Genomic DNA, 18,387 nt, shown 5'->3' on the forward strand with positions numbered 1-18,387 from the left:
CATCTGGAGGTTACTGATGACCCCAATGGACTTACTTCAGTGGAATGAAAGGTGCAGAATTCAAAGTAGACTGTGGACTTGGGAAGTCAGCGGCTGGTGAAGAGAAGATAGATAACAACAATTCTTTCAAAATATCAGGCTATTGAAAGGGAAAGAGGGACCAGGGCAGTAGCTGATGAGAAATAAAGCATCGTGGGAGGTTTCATTTATTTTTTTAAGGGCAGAGACAGTTGACAATCCAAGAGAACTCTGTGAGCTCTAGTTGCACTCTAGAAAATAGCAGCTTCTACTTTTCCTCACCCACTAAGCACATTTGAGACAATCACCTTGAACCATGCAAGGATATCGCTTAAATTTCTCTGGAAGTTTCCTGATTGAGCTCAATATTTTACAGGCAACTTTTCATAGCACTGCTGACTCATGGGAGGTTGAAAGAGAAGGTGTTAGCAACCACAGCCCAGTTAGTCTAAAACCAAAGTAAACTTCCTGAATTCTCTAGCCATACTGTAAATCTCCACAGTGAAGGAAGGAGAGAAAGAGTGAGAGAAGAACCAAGCCCAGTTCCGGCCCTAAAAGGGTTTTGCAGTGACTGGTAGAAAAGAGACTGAGATTTACTCCAATCCACTCACTGGCGCGGAGGCCTGTGAGGCTAAAAGATTTACCAAAGCCACGTAGGACACTCGCATTTCTTTAGTTATTTGTGTCACTGACTTTTTTAAAAAATGCAAGTCATTCTCCTATTAATCATTAAATACTATATATTTTTAATATACTCTCAGAATCCCCAATAACACTTAAATTTGGCATTAGGTCTTGAGAGAAACTACGTTCTTAGAGCAGAATCAATCCCCTATATTATCCAAATGAACATTGTTTTTGATACCGAGTGTTTAATACCACAGTCCCCATTCTCTAGACAAGTCTGGGGCACAGTGCCAGCTGCGGCCACTATACACTTGTCCCTGCAGGTTTCTGGCAAGACACTTTCGTGCCCTGAGGACTGTCTATAAAATGGCTCTTGAGGAGCTGAAGAGGGAAGCACTCGATTTACACCACTTCAAAGTGGACATTCCTTTCAACAAAGGGCCTCCTTTGTTCTCATAGCCCTGGACCCGGGATTAGGATGATACTGGGAACAACCACATGTTCAGCTGTACAAGATCAATTTACAGGAGATCGTCACATAATTTAAAAAATGAAAAGGGGTAAGTGGAAAGCAAGCCAAAATCCTTGCAAGAAATTTACGTCAGCAATTCCAAAAAAGGTAAGCTGCAACACTAACAACCTGATTTTTCTAAAACAGTTTCTAATTTTTCTAAACTGAATCCCAGCCAGATCACCTTCATTCAAAGAACTGATTTTCCCATCCACTTACCTAGCACTTGTCCACCACAGGCCAGGCACTGAGCTCACCATCCACGAGCCTTCACAACAGGCTCTAACAGAGAAAGTGCTGGAGACAGAAAGAGAATGATGTGAGGTTGCTCAAAAGAGAGAGAATGACATTCAGCTTCACAAACACACACACACACACACACACACGATTAGGTGCAGTTTGTTGACAGCAACATTCATGAGTTCACGAGTCTATGCTGTCAGCACACTGAGGGTGATATTATGTATGCTGGAGCCAGGACCGTCCCCTGCCGTGAGCGTCCCCACTCCCTCCTAGCCTCGGAGCTTCTCCAGTGATGGGTCTCAGGGTGCGTTGGTGCCATCCAATGTCCATTTGGCCCTCACTGTTATTCTACAGCTTTCCATCCTCTAGATCACGCCCGGAGAGAAAGAGCCCTCCCAGGGACAGCCTCTTTCTCCTCCACCCTCCATCCCATCCCACCTCCCTGCCTCAGCACATGGGCACCTCGTTCCCGAGGAAAAGACCCTCCATCATGGCGCCCTCCAGCTCCCTTTTCTCCACCTCAACATGCCTTGGTCTTGTCTCTGTTTCCTTTCTCTCCAGAGCAGAACTACTTTACATCCCTTTCATTCCTGTCTTCACTTCAAGTCACAGGCTGACTGGGAGTGAGATTTAGGGAAATAAAATTTCATCATGAAGAGAACAGAACGTCTCTAAGTTTGTCACTGGCCAACTTTACCCATCACCTCTCCAAGTTTTTCACTGGGGAGCATTTCCCCAGTTATTCACCTTTTCTGTAATAATATTTACTCTAAATTCTATTAGGGAGTTTCTTTTCAGCATTATTCTACCTCTACTTTCTTAAAAAAAAAAAAAAAGACTTTACTAGCTCATTTCTCTTCTTTCTCCATTTAATACACAATACTGAGCAGAGAGTCATAGAATCGTGCCACTGTAAGAAAACTTAGAGGTCTAATCCAGTCCCTTTACTTCAGAAGTAAGGAAACAAGCCCAGGGAGGTGAAGGAATTTGCCTAAGGTCACACAGCTAATCAGTGACCAAGCTGGATGCAGAACCCAGGGCTCCGGACACAGGGCTTTCGCTTCAACCCTGTAGCTTCCCAGTTTGTTTCTCACGGGAGTTAACATCCCTTTGTGTAGGCACCATATGGAGCAAAACCCCTTCTGGGGATAATTTATCCCCTCTGGGGAGTCCGGAGGACCCCAGACAAAGGTCTTCCCACACAGGATTGAAGGCAGCATTCCCCTAGATTTTCCCCCCTGTATCCCCCTCCCAGAGAGATGCCCACCATCTTTCTCAGGTAACATCATCGGCAAGGTGATGTGACTCCCCCAGGGTCTCACGGGAAGTGACTACATGAAAACTGGAATCCAGGACTCCTGACTCAGGGTTGGTTTTGCTGATCCCAAGGGGCTCTGGGCAGCCTGGACAGGAGAGATGAGAAAATGAGAGAGAGAGTGAAGGAAAGTCATAGAAGAGACTGGAAGTCCAAGGAGGAGAGAAGTTAGATGTTGGGAAGAGAGGACCAACAATCTCTTACTTGGCTACCTGGTCCTTTTTAGTTTCATGTGGACAAAACTGGAGAAGAAAAATTGGCCGAGTGTTTACTGCAAACATGCAGCTTATTTCCCAAAAACCTTAGCTTAAAATTACTTTTTGGGAACACACGTCTCTGTTTATTAAACAAAAGATGAATCTGACCACAAACACTGTTGTACCAACAGAAACATTTTGCACAAATGGTCAGACTGGGAACTGAAGGGAGCCAGAAATTGCCAACCACAGAGGCCTGGAGCTGAACAGGATCTCCCCTCCATTGCTGATTAACTTCACCTTAAAATGCCCTTCCCTGCTTCATGCTAGTAACTCACTAACATTCCCACAGCTGGAGCTATCCCACAGTGGACATGGCTGCCTTAAAAGTTAGTAATAAACCTGTCACTTAAGGCATTTTAGCAAAGTCCAAGTAACAACCTTGAGAAGTCAAATGCAGCAATACCAAACTCTAACCTACCACGTTGTTTGTAGGAGAGAATTCTTACGGGTTAAGGATTGGGCCAGGCGGTCTCTAGGTGCCTTGCCAACATTGAGATTCCATGTTGTCGTTGTTGTTGTTTTTCCCGTGTCTTATTTCTAGTCTTCTTCTTGTCCTGATATTCTTGGGTTTGTCTGCACTTTCTGTTATACACCTTGGGCACCTCAACAGCAGAGGCTGTCAATAAGCAGTTCTCTGTACCATATGCAACTTGAAACTTCATTAAGATTTTTTTTTTTAATGGAGAAGATTTCCTGACATTGAAATTTTCCCCAAGCAGTCAGACATTGTAAACTGTAGTCTATCTGCTCCACTGTGACTACATTGCTTTCCTGTGAACTACTCTTTTAAAAAATGTATTAACTTGATTTTATTTCCTGACTATAAGAGTAATACACATTCCTTGTAGAGGATTTGAAAGACATAAAAAAGTATAAAAAAGAAAATAAAAATCATCAAAGTGTAATTTTAGATATGACCACTGCTAACATCTTGGTAAGACGCTTTCCAAACTTTTTTCTTTATATATGTGTGTGCTTACAAAACTGCAGTGATACTGAATATACAGTTTTATATCCGCTTTTTCTGCTTTGTATTATATAGCAAGTGTTTTCCCAAATAATAAATGTTATTCCAAACATAATATTAATTTTAAACATTGTTTAACATTTTATTCCATTATAAGTTGCTTCTAAGCTTTTATTTTTACAAATATTGTAATGTTGAGATGGAGAAACTTGGATATACATTTTCTGCATGTGTGTGCTCATCTCTGACTATTTCCTTGGGGAAAAATATTCCAAAGAGGGCTTCCCTGGTGGCACAGTGGTTGAGAGTCTGCCTGCCAATGCAGGGGGACACGGGTTCGAGCCCTGGTCTGGGAGGATCCCACATGCCGCGGAGCAGCTGGGCCTGTGAGCCACAACTGCTGAGCTTGCGCGTCTGGAGCCTGTGCTCCGCAACAAGAGAGACCGTGACAGTGAAAGGCCTGCGCACCACAATGAAGAGTGGCCCCTGCTCGCCACAACTAGAGAAAGCCTGCACACAGAAACGAAGCCCCAACACAGCCAAAAATAAATAAATAAATAAAAATAAAATTTATAAAAAAAAAAAAAAAATTCCAAAGAGCTGCTCTATAGAAGGAAAGGTGACCAAAATAAGCTGATCCTAACAAAGTCTACAACTTAGCTATAAATCATCTCAATTACTGAGCCTGGACTGACATGATGGCACATTGTTATTGCCCCAAGCACCTGATTAAAGCAACCAACAAAAAAAATCATGTCTCATCCTAGGTCATCCTAGGTCACAAGTTATTTCTACAAACAATTGTATGTAATTACAATTTTTTCACACAATAAAAAATAACCAGGCACACAGGGAAGCACAACAACATGAATGGAAACCAACAGAAATAATAGACAATAGAAACAGACCAATGGGGGTGGGCAAATATTGAAGTTGTCACACAAAGATTTTTTTTTAAATTATGTTCACTCTGTTCATGAAGATGAAAAACACGACTGAATAACAGAAAGCTATTTTTTAAAGTACAAAATGAAAATTTAAGAACTAAAACTAAAATAATTGAAATTAAGAACCCAATGGGTAGTTATAAAAGTGGATTAGACACAGATGACAAGAGATTTAATAAAAGATAGGGCAGAAGAAAATATCTAGAATAAAGCACATGAAAACAATAGGATGGAGAATAGAAAAGAGGGTAGAGAATTAGAAGAGTCTATGGGAAAGCCTAACTTATGTGTAATTGGAGTCCTGGAAGGAGAGAAAAGAACGGGACAGAAGTAGTATTTGATGACTGAGAGCTTTTCAAAACTGATGAAAGACATCAAACTCCATATTCAATTGCCTACAAACCTCAAGCAAGACAAATAAAAGGAAATCAATACCTGAGCGCATCAGAATAAAACTGCTGAAAACCAAAGACAGAGCAAAATGCCTAGAAACAATCAAAGAAAAAGGAGGCAAATTACCTACAAGGACGCACCAATTAGATGGACAGCTCTCAACAAAAACAATAAAAGTCAAAAGAAATAGAATGATATATTCAAAGCACTGAAAGAAAATATCTGTCAACCTAGAATTCTACGCACAATGAAAATATCTTTCAAGGATATCTTCAAGAATAAAAACATATCCAGATAAACAAACACTGAGAGCTAATACCACTACATTGAGGGAATACTAAAAGCTGTTCTTCAAGGAGAAGGCAAATGATCACAGATAGAAGAACAGACATGCAGAAAGGAGTCAAGAGCAATAAACTGGCTAATATGGGGATAAATTTAATTTATTTTATAAAATAGTAGTAATGACTTAGAGTTAAAGTGTATGTATAGAGCTAAAAATACATGACCATAATGGTATAAAAATCAGGAGTTGATAAGTAAAGCTCCAAAGTCTTTGCATTATCTATGAAGAAGGTAAAAGTATCAATTAATAGTGACTCTGATAAGATCAGAATGCGTGCTGTAACCTCTAAAAAACTGAATAATAAAAAACTTAATCCAAACTTAGTAAGAAAAAGAAAAAAAGGAACATAAGAGATGGGAAAACTAGACAGCACTTGGTAAGATGGTAGATTAAAACCTAAACCAATCAGTAAATACAGTCCATGGGAATAGATCCAGTGGCCAAATTAAAGACAAAGATGGTTAGAAACGGTTTTTTAAAATCCTACACTATGTTTTTATAAGGTACATATCTAAAAACATAATAAAAATTTAGGAAAGTTGAAAGAAATGATGGAAAAAGATATAGCATGCAAAACTAAGCAAAAGTGGAGGGTGGGATGAATTGGGAGACTGGGATTGACACATACACACTAATATGTATAAAACAGGTAACTAATGAGAACCTGCTATATAACCCAGGGAAGTCTACTTCACTTTGCTGTACAGTAGAAACTAACACAACATTGTAAAACAACTATATCCCAATTAAAAAAAAAAACTAAGCAAAAGAAAAGTGGGATAGCTATAGTAATAGCAGACAAAGTAAACTTTATGGCAAAAAGCATTACTAGAGATGAAAAGGGATGTTACAAAATTATTTTTTAAAGGAGGTTCAATTCACTGGGAAGGTGTCATAATTCTGTGTTGTATGAAGCCTAATTACAACCTCAAATATTTCATGCAAAAATAGACAAGACTACAAGGAAAAGACAGAAATCCACAATCATCTGTCTCAGTAGTCAATAGAATTAAACAAACAAACAAACAAAAAAACAGGAAAAATATAGAAGATATGAACCACACAATTAGTACTCTAATAGACCTACACAGAATACTGAACCCCACAACTATGCGGTCTTTACAAGCACCATCAACCATTTATAAAATTTGACCATATGATGGTTCTTAAAGAATACACAAAATAAAAGTCATTCAAGTGGGGCTTCCCTGGTGGCGCAGTGGTTGAGAATCTGCCTACCAATGCAGGGGACACGGCTTCGAGCCCTGGTCTGGGAAGATTCCACATGCCGCGGAGCAACTGGGCCCGTGAGCCACAATTACTGAGCCTGCGCGTCTGGAGCCTGTGCTCTGCAACAAGAGAGGCCGCGATAGTGAGAGGCCCACGCACCGCGATGAAGAGTGGCCCCCGCTTGCCACAACTAGAGAAAGCCCTCGCACAGAAACGAAGACCCAACACAGCCATAAATAAATAAATTTTTTTTAAAAAGTCATTCAAGTGTGTTTGTAGATCACGATGCAATTAAGCTAAAAATCAATAACAAAAAGATAACTAGAAAACCTCCATATGTTTGAAAATTCAGAAATATACTCTGAGAAGATGTGAAATAATGAGATCCAGGGCGGAGGCAGAATACGGCCTTAGCCAAGCGGAAGTTCCATTCTTTTTTATTAAACCCACCTCTGTCCTGGCCACCATATCACTGCCCTCTAGTGCAACTGTGGATTAAGGGCAAGCTGAGTCACCCTGGAACCGCTCAGAAATGGCTCCAAATGGTGGGCTCCAGGCCTTGGTCACTTTGTTCCTTTTATCAGCTCTGTGGTATGATCTCAAATTGGACGCTACGTAGTTCTCCATTTTTCTTACAAGGGTACTCCTCATTCTCTCCAAATCCTACACCTATAACTGAGTGGCAGTGGGTGAGGTTAAGCTCCTCCACAAACTAAGTGCTGCTCAGGGGAAGGTCTAGATGTTTCAGTCGCATGAGCAACTAGAGACTGACATTATTTTGTGAAAACGTATCCTGAAAAAGTTGCACGCAGGAAGAGCCGCAGACCCCATCTCTGCTCAGAAATTAGGGAATAGCAGGCACAGGCGTGGTCAGGGCCATGATTCTCAGAGTGGATGAACTGGAAATGAAAGCCCCAAGTTCAAAGCCAGTGGTCTCTTCCCAGAGATGGAGAGGCAGTTAGAGGAGGCGATCAGAATCACAAGGGGCGTTAGGGAGGGATTGATTGGGAGTATGGGATTAGCAGATGCAAACTATTATATACAGGATGGATAAACAAGGTCCTACTGTATAGCACAGGGAACTATATTCAATATCCTGTGATAAACCATAATGGAAAAGAATATGAAAAAGATTGCGTATATATATATATATATATCTCTGAATCACTTTGCTGTACAACAGAAATTAATTATACTTTAATAAAATAAATATAAAAAAATAAATAAAAAGAATCACAGAGGAAGTTCCCTCAACATAAAATATCCTTCCGGAAGGCAAAGGCCATTCCAGGCCACAGAATGCTGGTTTTCAATCATTTAGCACAGGAAACCCTCTGCCCCCCTCCTTCTCTTTTTCACATGAAATTATACCAGGGAAAACAGATAAAACTGGAGGCAGTGAGGGCGCTGGAACCCCATGCTCTAGGCCACCCCAACCTCAACATGGAGCCTGGTCACAGACATTTTAACTTGGACTTTAAAGTACGTGTAACCAAACACCTGTCTCAACCATTAAAAAAAAAAAAAAAAAAATCTTGAGAAAGTTCCTGCAGAATGTCTAGCTTTGAGCAATGCAACTTCCTGGTATACTTTCCAAAGGAAACCTGATGTAAAATGAAAGACTTACCAGGTGAGGCAACCACCTGCATGGAGTTACTAGTTATAGACGTGTTAAAATGAAAGACAGCTAATAATGGTGACACCTGTAAAACAGTTGCCACGCGGCCCTTCCTTTGGGAATTAATGAGTGCTCAGAGACCAGTCGAGTCCATCCTATTTTAGAATAATAAAATCCATTCATCTGTCAATAAGAGAATATTTGTCTTTTAAACTGACTTGCAAACACCTAATCTATAGCAGCCCCCAATCAACTAACAATGTGTTTAAAAAAAAAAAAAGAGAGAGAGAGAGAGGACAGATCATTGCCCGTCCCCTTTACATCCACTGCTTCCCAGAATTACTTTCCATTGTATGACTTGATAGGATGCTGTCAGTTTAGACAGGTGCATGTTCTTTAAACCCCCATCACAACAATCCCACACAGGGCTGTTTCAAATCTATGTCCCAGGCCCTCACAATTTTGGAGGGACATGCTCTGCTCACATCAAACATATTAAAATACACCCAACATCCTACATTAAATCGTTTCTGTTTAAATGTTTGAAATGAATTGTATAACTTTGCTTTTGAAATAAATTTTTTTCCTTTTTTTTTTCTTTTTTTTTTGGCTATGCCACAGCTTATGTTATCTTAGCTCCCGACCAGGGATCGAACCCATGCCCCCTGCAGTGGAAGCGCCGAGTCCTAACCACTGGACTGCCAGGGAAGTCCCAAAATAAATTTTTTGGATTGCACAGGTTTTGTTGCTGTTGTTGTTCATATTTTGGACCTGAGAACATTTTTCAGGTCTCAAACATTTTGGGGGGCCTTGAAAATCCCGTGGACCACACACACTGCTGTTATCTCCACTGCCCTTTGGATAAATCAGCCCTAATCTGTGAAGCTCACTGAGGGGTGTACTGTGAGGAGAATGTCGAAAACAGAGATCAAAAGATAGGAGAGGGACTTCCCTGGTGGTGCAGTGGTTAAGAATCCGCCTGCCAATGCAGGGGACACGGGTTCAATCCCTGGTCTGGGAAGATCCCACATGCCACGGAGCAACTAAACCCGTGCACCACAACTACTGAGCTGGTGCTCTAGAGCCCATGAGCCACAACTACTGAGCCCGCATGCCACAACTACTGAAGCCCGTGTGCCTAGAGCCCATGCTCCACAACAAGACATGGCAATGACAAGCCCGCACACTGCAACAAAGAGTAGCCCCTGCTCACCACAAATAGAGAAAGCCCGTGCCCAGCAACAAAGACCCAATGCAGCCAAAAATGAATAAATTAATTAATTTTTTAAAAAAAGATAGAAAAAATCAAAAAAAGTGTTCATCCTATTAAGTAATGTCATCTCTGTGGGCACCCAAGGGGAAATGGTATCAAGAATATTTCTCTGGTTTTGGTATTAAGAGCAGTTGTGCTTTTAACAGATACACACTACTGTATATAAAATAGATAAACAACAAGGACCTACTATATCACAAGGAACTATATTCAATATCTTGTAATAACCTGTAATGGAAAAGAATCTGAAAAAGTATATATATATATATATGTATATATATATATATATGTATATATGTGTGTAACTGAATCACTTTGCTGTACATATATATATGCGTGTAACTGAATCACTTTGCTGTACACCTGAAACACTGAAAATCAACTATACTTCAATAATGAATTAATGAATAGCAGTTGTACTTCCCCTGTTGTTTTCGTCTTGTGAGCTCATGAATCATGTATGTGATCATGTGACCCTCTTCGCACTGGCTACCAGAAAGCTTAGAAAACATGCATGCCATTTTTGTGCTCTAACCTCACTCATGGATCCATCTTATATTTCCTATCCTAACTTTCTCTTTGCCTCATTTCTTCTTGTTTATTCTATTTTACCTAGCTTAATAAATGTATGTAAGCTTCCTTAAACCCTTTTTGGACCAAGGCAGGATATAAATAAATAAATGCATAAATAGCATTATTTTTCCTTAAAACTGCCTTTCTCCCATACTTTCTACTTACGATGACCCTTCTATTATAATGATGTTTACCACTGGCTGAGTACTTACCATCAGCCGGCACTGGGCAATGCAATTCACGTAGATTACTTCATTAAGTCATCATAACAACTCCTGAGATAGGAGTGCCTCCTATTATTCTTCAGATGAGGAACCTGAGGCTTGGATGTATAAAGTAACCTGCCCAGGGCCCCTCAGCCAATAAAACGCAAGGCTGTGATTCTCGCCCAGACTGGCCTCATGGCCACCCACTCACCCCAGCTGGAAACCTTGCCTCCATCCTGGATGCTTTTTTCCTGGATTCCTTTCTGTTGATTCGGCCTGCTAAATACCTCTTGATTCTGTCCCCCCCTCCTCTATCCTCAGTCCAGCTGCTTATTTCAGGGCTCTTTTGATGTCTGTCTGGGATTTCTGCAACAGCTTCTTCGATAATCTCTCTGAGATTATCTCCTCAGTTTTTCTGAAATACAAAGGTGGCCACAGCTACAATTTCCTTATAGCGTGCCCCAATCATAAGATGAGAGTCCGGTTTCCTTAGTCTGGCATGCAGGTCCATTTACAATCTGTTCTTAGTCTAACCAGACACACCATGACCCAGCCCATGCCCCGAGGACAGTAATTCCTCCCCAAGCAAGGGGCACACGGTCATGCCTCAGAGACCAGGCACACACTGGTCCCTTCTCCCGTGCCTGGCGAACTACACATCTCTCAAGTTTCAGGTCGAGATGCCACTTCCACTGTGAAATGTTCTCAGGACCCGCTAGTCCCCACCCCTCCTCACCACACTTATTTCACTGCGTTGTCATTACTTATTTGTCCATCTTCCTCACTGGACCCTGAGCTCCTTGAGGACAGGGGCTTTGCAGCCTTACCCATGTCAAACCCCCTCCCCCATACCAAGGGCCTGGATACACCAGCTATTTGGTAATCGTTGAATATTCGACCAAGTGGTAGGCCTAAACTGGACCTTTGTACACTGCCTGAAGATCAGCCTTCTTAAAGCTCTTCTGCCCCCGATCCCCAAATCTAAGTGTATAGGGTCACCATTAATTAGTACGTTTGGGCGGATTAGAAAAAAGTGCCCCCTCCAGGCTGATGTATAACAATGAGACATCCTTATTCTGGGCTTACACATGGCTTATACGTCCTTCTGTTAGGGAACTGAGGACCGAAACCATCCCTGAAACTAACCCAGAAGAATTCAGGAGGGGCCAAAAGGAGGAGGGAGGAGAAAATATGTCCTGCCACCCTCCCAGAAGCCCTCACGCTGGAATCCGTCTTGGCTGAGAGATGCACGCCACCAGGAAGGACCCTGAGTCAGACCAACTACGGGCAAAGCAAGATGATTGGCCAGAAACAACCCGGAAGCTAACCCCCTTACCATCAAAGCTGAGACCGTGAGTCACGTGGCAGAGCAGTTCTCCTGGGTTCCCTTACCCTCCTGCTTTCCCCCCAGGCGCCCCTTCCCAATAAAGTCTCTTGCTTTGTCAACACGTGTGTCTCCTCGGACAATTCATTTCTGAGTGTTAGACAAGAGCCCACTCTCGGGCCCTGGAAGGGGTCCCCCTTCCTGCAACACTTCCACTGAGCTTTGAATGAGCTATACTTCATCCCTCACTCTCTTAGCCAGACCCAAGCTTATTTAGGAACATAATATACGTATTCACACGTGGTAGCCGGCCAGCATGCACACATGCTGCTATTCTCCTGCTATTCCTTGTACTCAGAAGGCCCATCACCTCCCACCTGCATATGCAAACTTCAATACCCAGCCCAAAGGTCACCTCCTCTCTGAATCTCTCCTCCACTGCTCTCAGGCAGACTTCCCCCTCCCTCTTTTATATCCCCATCACCGGGGAAGATACCCATACTGAGTCCTACCATATTGCCTCCCAGTTCTTTCTTCACTGCCTGGTCTCACTGCTGTACTGAGTAGGAATCAAGAGGAGGGGTCACATCTTAATCATCTTTGAGTCCGAATGCCTGGGATGGTGCCTTTCGAATACGTGGTTGGCATTCAACAAATGTCTTAGACTGAAGGCAGAGCTTCAGTCAAGTTACTACTCAATTCAAAATCTTCACAAAGCCTCCCTTTGGCCTCCTGACTGTTTCAAACCCTCCACCCCCAGCCTGGCACATCGGATGCTCAGCTTCCTGGTCACAGTGGATTTCTGAGCACCTCTTACCTCCGGGCCTTTGCTCACCTGTCCCTTCTGCATATGATGCCCTTTTCTCCTCTTTGCCTGTCAAAACCCTATCCGTCCTTCAAGGCCCAACCCAAATGCCATCTTCCTCATGAAGCAGCCATCAGGAGGTGAGGCCTCTTACTGCTGAGAAGCAAAGTGCTTTGTCCTTCACTCCTGAAACACTGCTCTGTGCTTTAATGATGTGTGTTGGTAATAAAGCACTTGGAGGGCAGGTATTTCCAGACTTGAGCAGAGGGTGATGCACACAGTAGGTGCTTGGTAAGTACTGGGCAGGACGACTGGGGAATCCAGCACTATGCCTGAAGGTGGAAGAGGCAGTAAACTCATCTTCAAGGAACCAGCACGACACAGATCTCCTCCCCTGTCCCCTTTTTTCTCAGCAGGGACAAAATGTGAGCTAAGGAAGAACCAAATAAGTCACCGTGCATTCCTCCCCCGGCTTCCCTCCTGGAGAGGTGAGAGCCAGGTGTGTGACAGCCCAGGTTCCCTTTGCTCCACCCCCTCTCTTTCCCCCAAACACAGAACAGAAATTCACCTCGGCCGGCCAGCGTTGTTTCCAAGTTCCTGCCAGACGGGCCACACACAGGGCGCATGGCAGGCGGCCCTCAGCTCGCCTCTGCGGGGACCGTGATCACAGAAGCCTCTCTCCTCAGCATGAAGCACCTCAGCTCTGCGCCCTGGGCCACCCTGGTCCTCAGCCTGGCCTTTGCCTCTTTCCACCCGGCTTGCTTGGCAGGTAGAACTGTGAGCTTTATTCTCGCCACGCTGGGAAGAGGAAGGGAGGGGAGGGGGGAAAGGAGGAGGTCGGAGAAGGATTCCTTGGCTAGGGTTGGTCCCGCACAGAGGAAAGAGGAAACAGTCCTTTCTCATCTGAAGGATTAGGCAAGAGAGGGCAGGGTGGGATGGGAGTTGAGACCAGCGTCAGCCAGGATGCGAGCAGCCACCTCTGCTGGCCTTTGCCACAGAGAGGCTCTCCCATCAGGGGACCAAACTGGCCTAAAATGACATCTTTGGGTTGCTGTTTCTCAACGGCTCCTTGCCAGCATAATTGTGTTGCAATCCCATATTTTGCGGTTGTCATCCTGCTTTTGCATGCCCTCCTCTCACCTAAGGACTTCTGTCCCTCCCTTGACCCTGTGCGCCCTTTGCAACTTTCACAAAACCTCAACACACAAAGCTGCCGTACGCTGTTTAACCTTCTCCCACCTTGCCCGGCTCAGGAGATGTGGGGTTGCGTCCCGATTTTCTTGTGGAGGCTGAAGGGGGATGTTAGGTGGCCTCCCCTGTCTTGCTCTCCCAGGCTGGGCTCTGCACATCAGGGACCTCGGTCACATTCTCATGCTCCTGGTTTCTGCCTCTGGCTTTGATCTGGCTCTTCAGAACAGTCTACCCTCCTCTCTGACAGACAGATTCTCCCCCTCCTGAAACTAATCCTCGCCGTCCCCCCTCCAGGCTGTATCTACCTCTCCCATCCTCACGGTCTCTCCTATGGAGGTTCAGAGCGTGGGCTCTCAAGCCACTGAGCCTCAACTCAACTCTGGCTTCCACAACTTACTAGCTGTGTGACCTTGAGCAAATTACTTACCCTCTCTGTGCTCCAGTTTCCTCATTTCGAACATGGAGATAATCACAGTGCTGATATATAGGCTTGTTGTAAAGATGAAATGGGTTACTGAATGTAAACAACTTTTAATAAAATAGCACATGGTAAACCCTCAACGAATGTTAACACATTCCTTTTATTTTCCAAATCACCCCTCCCCAGATAAAAGAGTGTTTTCTGTTTACCTGGCCATGCTTAAGAGAGGGCCTCAAACACTTGACAAATTTAACTGCACTGAAGGGTTGGGTCTTGCCAGCAGCCTTTACTTTGGAAGTGACTCCAAGTGGGACCAGTCCCTGGCTGGCTTTGCTTATGAGGGAGGTGGGTGATGTTTAAATTCTTAAGAATTTGTAACACGGTATTTAGTTTGAACCATATAAAATTTCTGATACTGAATAATTTTTGACCTACAGAAATGGCAATTTCATATGGTTGAACCCAATATTAGTATTCCATTAACTAGGTTTTTTTCCATTCACTAGCTCTACACCGGGACCACTTCCATTCTAGGGTAGAGGGGAGATGAAAGTCAGGGTCAAGGAAGTTATTTGGGTAACAAGGGAAATTAAAGCATTGAGGAATCAATTTTTCCAAAGCAAATAAAGACCAAGCTCTAAGGCATTTAGCTGTAAATAATTTACAGTAACAATCAGATTGCATCAAGGTAATTACTATACTTAAGCAGGACACTGGAGTGGCTGGGGGTGCGTGGCATAAAATTAGTCTGAGCAGCAATTTCATGGCTTTGGCTAAGCCAGAAGTTTCCTCCTGACTCGTCCTGCTCTGTGACAACAAGCAGTTTTGAAGGACATGTTAACCTAGAGTCAGTGGGGCCTGGAGAGTTTCCAAACTTTTTATTTTCATGCCCAAAGAAGCAGATTGAACAACAACATAATTTCCAGAAAGATTCTTTTAAATGGTCTCTTGGTTTTGCTCTACCTAGATCAGCATTGTCTAACAGAACTTTTTTGATGATGGAAATGTTCCATATCTATGCTGTGCTTCCAATATGGTAGCCACTAGTCACATGTGGTGATTGAGCACTTGGCATGTGGCTGATATGACCAAGTAGCTGAATTTTTCATTTAATTTTAAGAAACTTAAACAGCCACAATGGTTAGTGGTCACCGTGTTGAACAGAGTAGACCAAGACCACCTACCTTCTGCTTTTGTTTTTAATTTTTGGCCACACCCCATGGCATGTGGGATCTTAGTTCCCTGACCAGGGATCAAACCCGCACCCCCTGCATTGGAAGGCGGAGTCTTAACCACTGGACCACCAGGGAAGTCCAATCATCTACCTTCTTATTCTCAGTGATGAGAGGGAACATGGGCCATGGTTTTTCTCCCTTGGGGATCCTTATGTTCATCTCCATAACCCCTTCCCACCCCCCAAACTCTGATATTTCTGCTAAAGTGCTTTTTATCATTGTGCTCCTTGCTTATTAATCAAGGGACAATTCTAAGGGCTGCATATTCTAGAAACCTCTCAACTTGCTTGTAGGGCGTTTAATTTTTTTTTAAGCCTCTGTCTGAGTAATAACATCATACTCATCATAAATAAGGAATCAAGGTCAGACTTCAATGTTTATTAGTTCAAGTTTTTGAAGGAAATTGAAGCTAGTTACGAAAAGACATTCCAGATTTTTAAGTGATTGTGTTAACATATACTAGAAAAAAAGCTTATAGATGTACCTATCTGCATGGAAAGCAGCTAAAAGAGAGTGTTTAGAGGCCCTTGGTGACGGAGGGGACATGAGATATGAAGATAAAGCATCTCTGAATGGGACTAGGGAGTGATAGGAAAAGGGGAGTGTGTGAGTTTGCTACCCAACAAAATACCACAGCCTGGGTGGCTGAAACAACAGAAGCTTCTTTTCTCACAGTTCTGGAGGCTCCAGGTATCACCAGGTTTGTTTTCTCCTGAGGCCCCTCTCCTTGGCTTATAGATGGTCCCCTCTGCCCTGGGTCCTCATGTGGTCTTTGCTCTATGAGTTCACATCCCTGGTGTCTCTTCCTCTTCTTACAAGGACACCTGTCATATTGGATTAATTTAACCATTTAACCTCAATTGCCTTTTTAAAGCCCTATTTCCATAAAATGGGTTAGGACTCCAACCTACAAATCTGGGGGACATAGTGCAGGCTATAACAGAGGGTTAGCTTTATTGCATGAAATTTCAATGTACCTCTACTGGAACTTCTATAACACTTTCATAATACTCACTACTGATTCAAAAAAAGATGGCAAATCTATGCCTGAGAATGGCTTCTCCTAGTGCCTGAGACTATCTTCTGTCTTTTCTTCCAGAAGCAAGCAGCAGCAGCAACTCAACCTTGACTGTCCACCATCCAGGCCTTGAGACCCTGGAGCAGTGCCCCAGTAAGCTTCTCCTGGCAACCTCCCTAACCCCAGGGCTCACCCTGGAGCGGGCAGGGACACTTAAGCCTCCTTGCTTTCCGCTCATTGGCATCGGGCGGCTGAGCGCCTGGCTGGCCCTCCTGTGCTCCGGTGTGGTTTGCTCACAGCCCCGGAACTGTCTGCAGAGCACGTCTAAAAAGCTCTCTTGGGCTTGGTCCCCATCTAAGCTCACACTCTTCGGTGCAGGTGGCTTTAATGGCCCATCCCCGGGACAGCAGTCAAAAACCCCCCTGACTTCCAATGCTTATAGAAATTTGGAAGTGGAAAGACCCTAGACATCAGCCAGTACAACTTATGCCCAATGCAGGCGCTTCATTCTGGTACCCTTTGCATACTTGTGTTCATCCTCTACTTGAAGACTTCCAGCGGCAAGGAGCCTACTGCTTCATAAAGCGACCACTGCTATGCGTGTCTAATTAATAGAAAGTTTGTCTTATTCATAGTTTGGCTCCTTGATTCTGCCTTCATCGAATGACCAAATGTGTTTACTTCTGGGCACTTACAAAGGAGGGTAATAGGCAATAACATGTAGAGGTTATGAACATGACTTTGGACTCCTGCAGGCTTGGGTTTGAATTCTAGTTCTGCCATCTCGTGACCTTGTGCAGGTGACAGCCTCAGTTTCTTCATGTCAAACAGCGGGAATAACTGTGTCTATCACTCTGTGAGGAATAAATAAGGTAATGTGCGTAGAGCACTTAGCCTAGTACATGGCGTGCTTTAGTAAATGGTGGCTTTTCTATTATTACTGGCCCCAATGTTATGAATATTAGAGAAGAGCTCGGGGGAGGGGAGGCTGGTGTGATGCTGTCATTCTTGCTCTCTCTTCCCACCAGATGTCAACTTCTGCCCACAAGCAGCCCGGTGTTGCCACACTGGAGTGGATGAATACGGCTGGATTGCGGCTGCCGTTGGATGGAGTCTCTTGTTTCTCACCCTCATCCTGCTCTGTGTGGACAAACTGATGAAACTAACTCCAGATGAGCCCAAGGACTTGCAAGCATGACACTTAGAATCTTTGTCCCAAGAATGTCAATCACCACCAAGTTGTAGGTAATAGCAGGAAGGGATAGTGCTAATGTGATTTCCATTACTTTAAAGTCTTTTAATCCTTTTATGTTTGTTTTTGCTTTTGTTTTTGTTTTTCTTTTGGCCGTGCCATGCGGCTTGTGGGATCTTAGTTCCCCAACAAGGGATCAAACCCGGGCCCTCGGCAGTGAAATTCGGAGTCCTAACCACTGGACTTCCAAGGAATTCCCGAAGTCTTTTCACCCTTAAGCTTCAGTTAATTTTAAAAGAGAAAGAAGAAGGAAATGGGGATCCAAGGAAGACAAGACCAGTGCTGCTGCCGTCACACCTAATTTCAAAAAGCGCTTGGGCCCTTTATAATCTGATATCTCCCTGATCATCTCCTTTCTCAAGATGGCCCCCATGGGAATTGCTTGTCGTTTGACCATCGCCTTCTTCTGGCTTCCAAGGGTGTGGTACACGAGAAACATAAGCTTCAGTCTTTCAGTCAACACATTCGAAACAAAACTCAGAACCTTCTCACCAAAAACAAGGCGTTGTCCTTTGTCCCTTACTTCAGTCAAGGATGTCATTGTCACTTCAAAATGTGAACTTCACCTTGGACACCCCCAGCTTCCTCACCGCCATGTCTGATGCTTCTCCAGC

The 18,387-nt window shown here is 43.6% G+C and overlaps 2 protein-coding genes and 1 long non-coding RNA gene across 7 annotated transcripts in view; 2 read left to right on the forward strand and 1 right to left on the reverse strand.

The window, feature by feature from the left end:
* Positions 1–13,313, reverse strand: part of ATP6V0A4 (ATPase H+ transporting V0 subunit a4) — a 72,864-nt gene extending 59,551 nt beyond the window's left edge. For 2 of the 4 annotated variants that reach the window (XM_082400284.1, XM_082400282.1), the window contains exons 1-2: positions 13,225–13,313; positions 1,376–1,453 (exon numbers count right to left, since the gene is read on the reverse strand). Coding sequence is in view for 1 of the 4 variants with exons in the window: in XM_082400281.1 (XP_082256407.1) it covers positions 13,225–13,282 (58 nt within the window). In the remaining 3 variants the exon portion in view is untranslated. Of the gene's footprint in view, positions 1–1,375; positions 1,454–12,686; positions 12,767–13,224 lie in introns of those variants that run through there. The other 2 variants (XM_082400283.1, XM_082400281.1) reach the window with 2 other exon arrangements.
* The window catches only part of LOC309632627, a 364,034-nt gene that overhangs the window by 85,123 nt on the left and 260,524 nt on the right, over positions 1–18,387 (forward strand). The window lies entirely within an intron of this gene.
* On the forward strand, positions 13,281–17,827 carry TMEM213 (transmembrane protein 213; the record flags this gene model as incomplete). Of its 2 annotated transcripts, none has more annotated exons than XM_082400391.1 (3): positions 13,281–13,425; positions 16,603–16,674; positions 17,550–17,827. In XM_082400391.1, the coding sequence occupies 3 exons, from the start codon at positions 13,281–13,283 to the stop codon at positions 17,717–17,719; spliced, it is 387 nt and encodes a 128-aa protein (XP_082256517.1). In that variant the 3' UTR covers positions 17,720–17,827. The 2 variants fall into 2 exon arrangements, with proteins under 2 accessions (XP_082256517.1, XP_082256518.1); XM_082400392.1 differs by having other exon boundaries at positions 16,606–16,674.

The sequence above is a fragment of the Balaenoptera borealis genome (assembly GCF_965194805.1).
Source record: "Balaenoptera borealis genome assembly, chromosome: 7".
Lineage (NCBI taxonomy): Eukaryota > Metazoa > Chordata > Mammalia > Artiodactyla > Balaenopteridae > Balaenoptera > Balaenoptera borealis.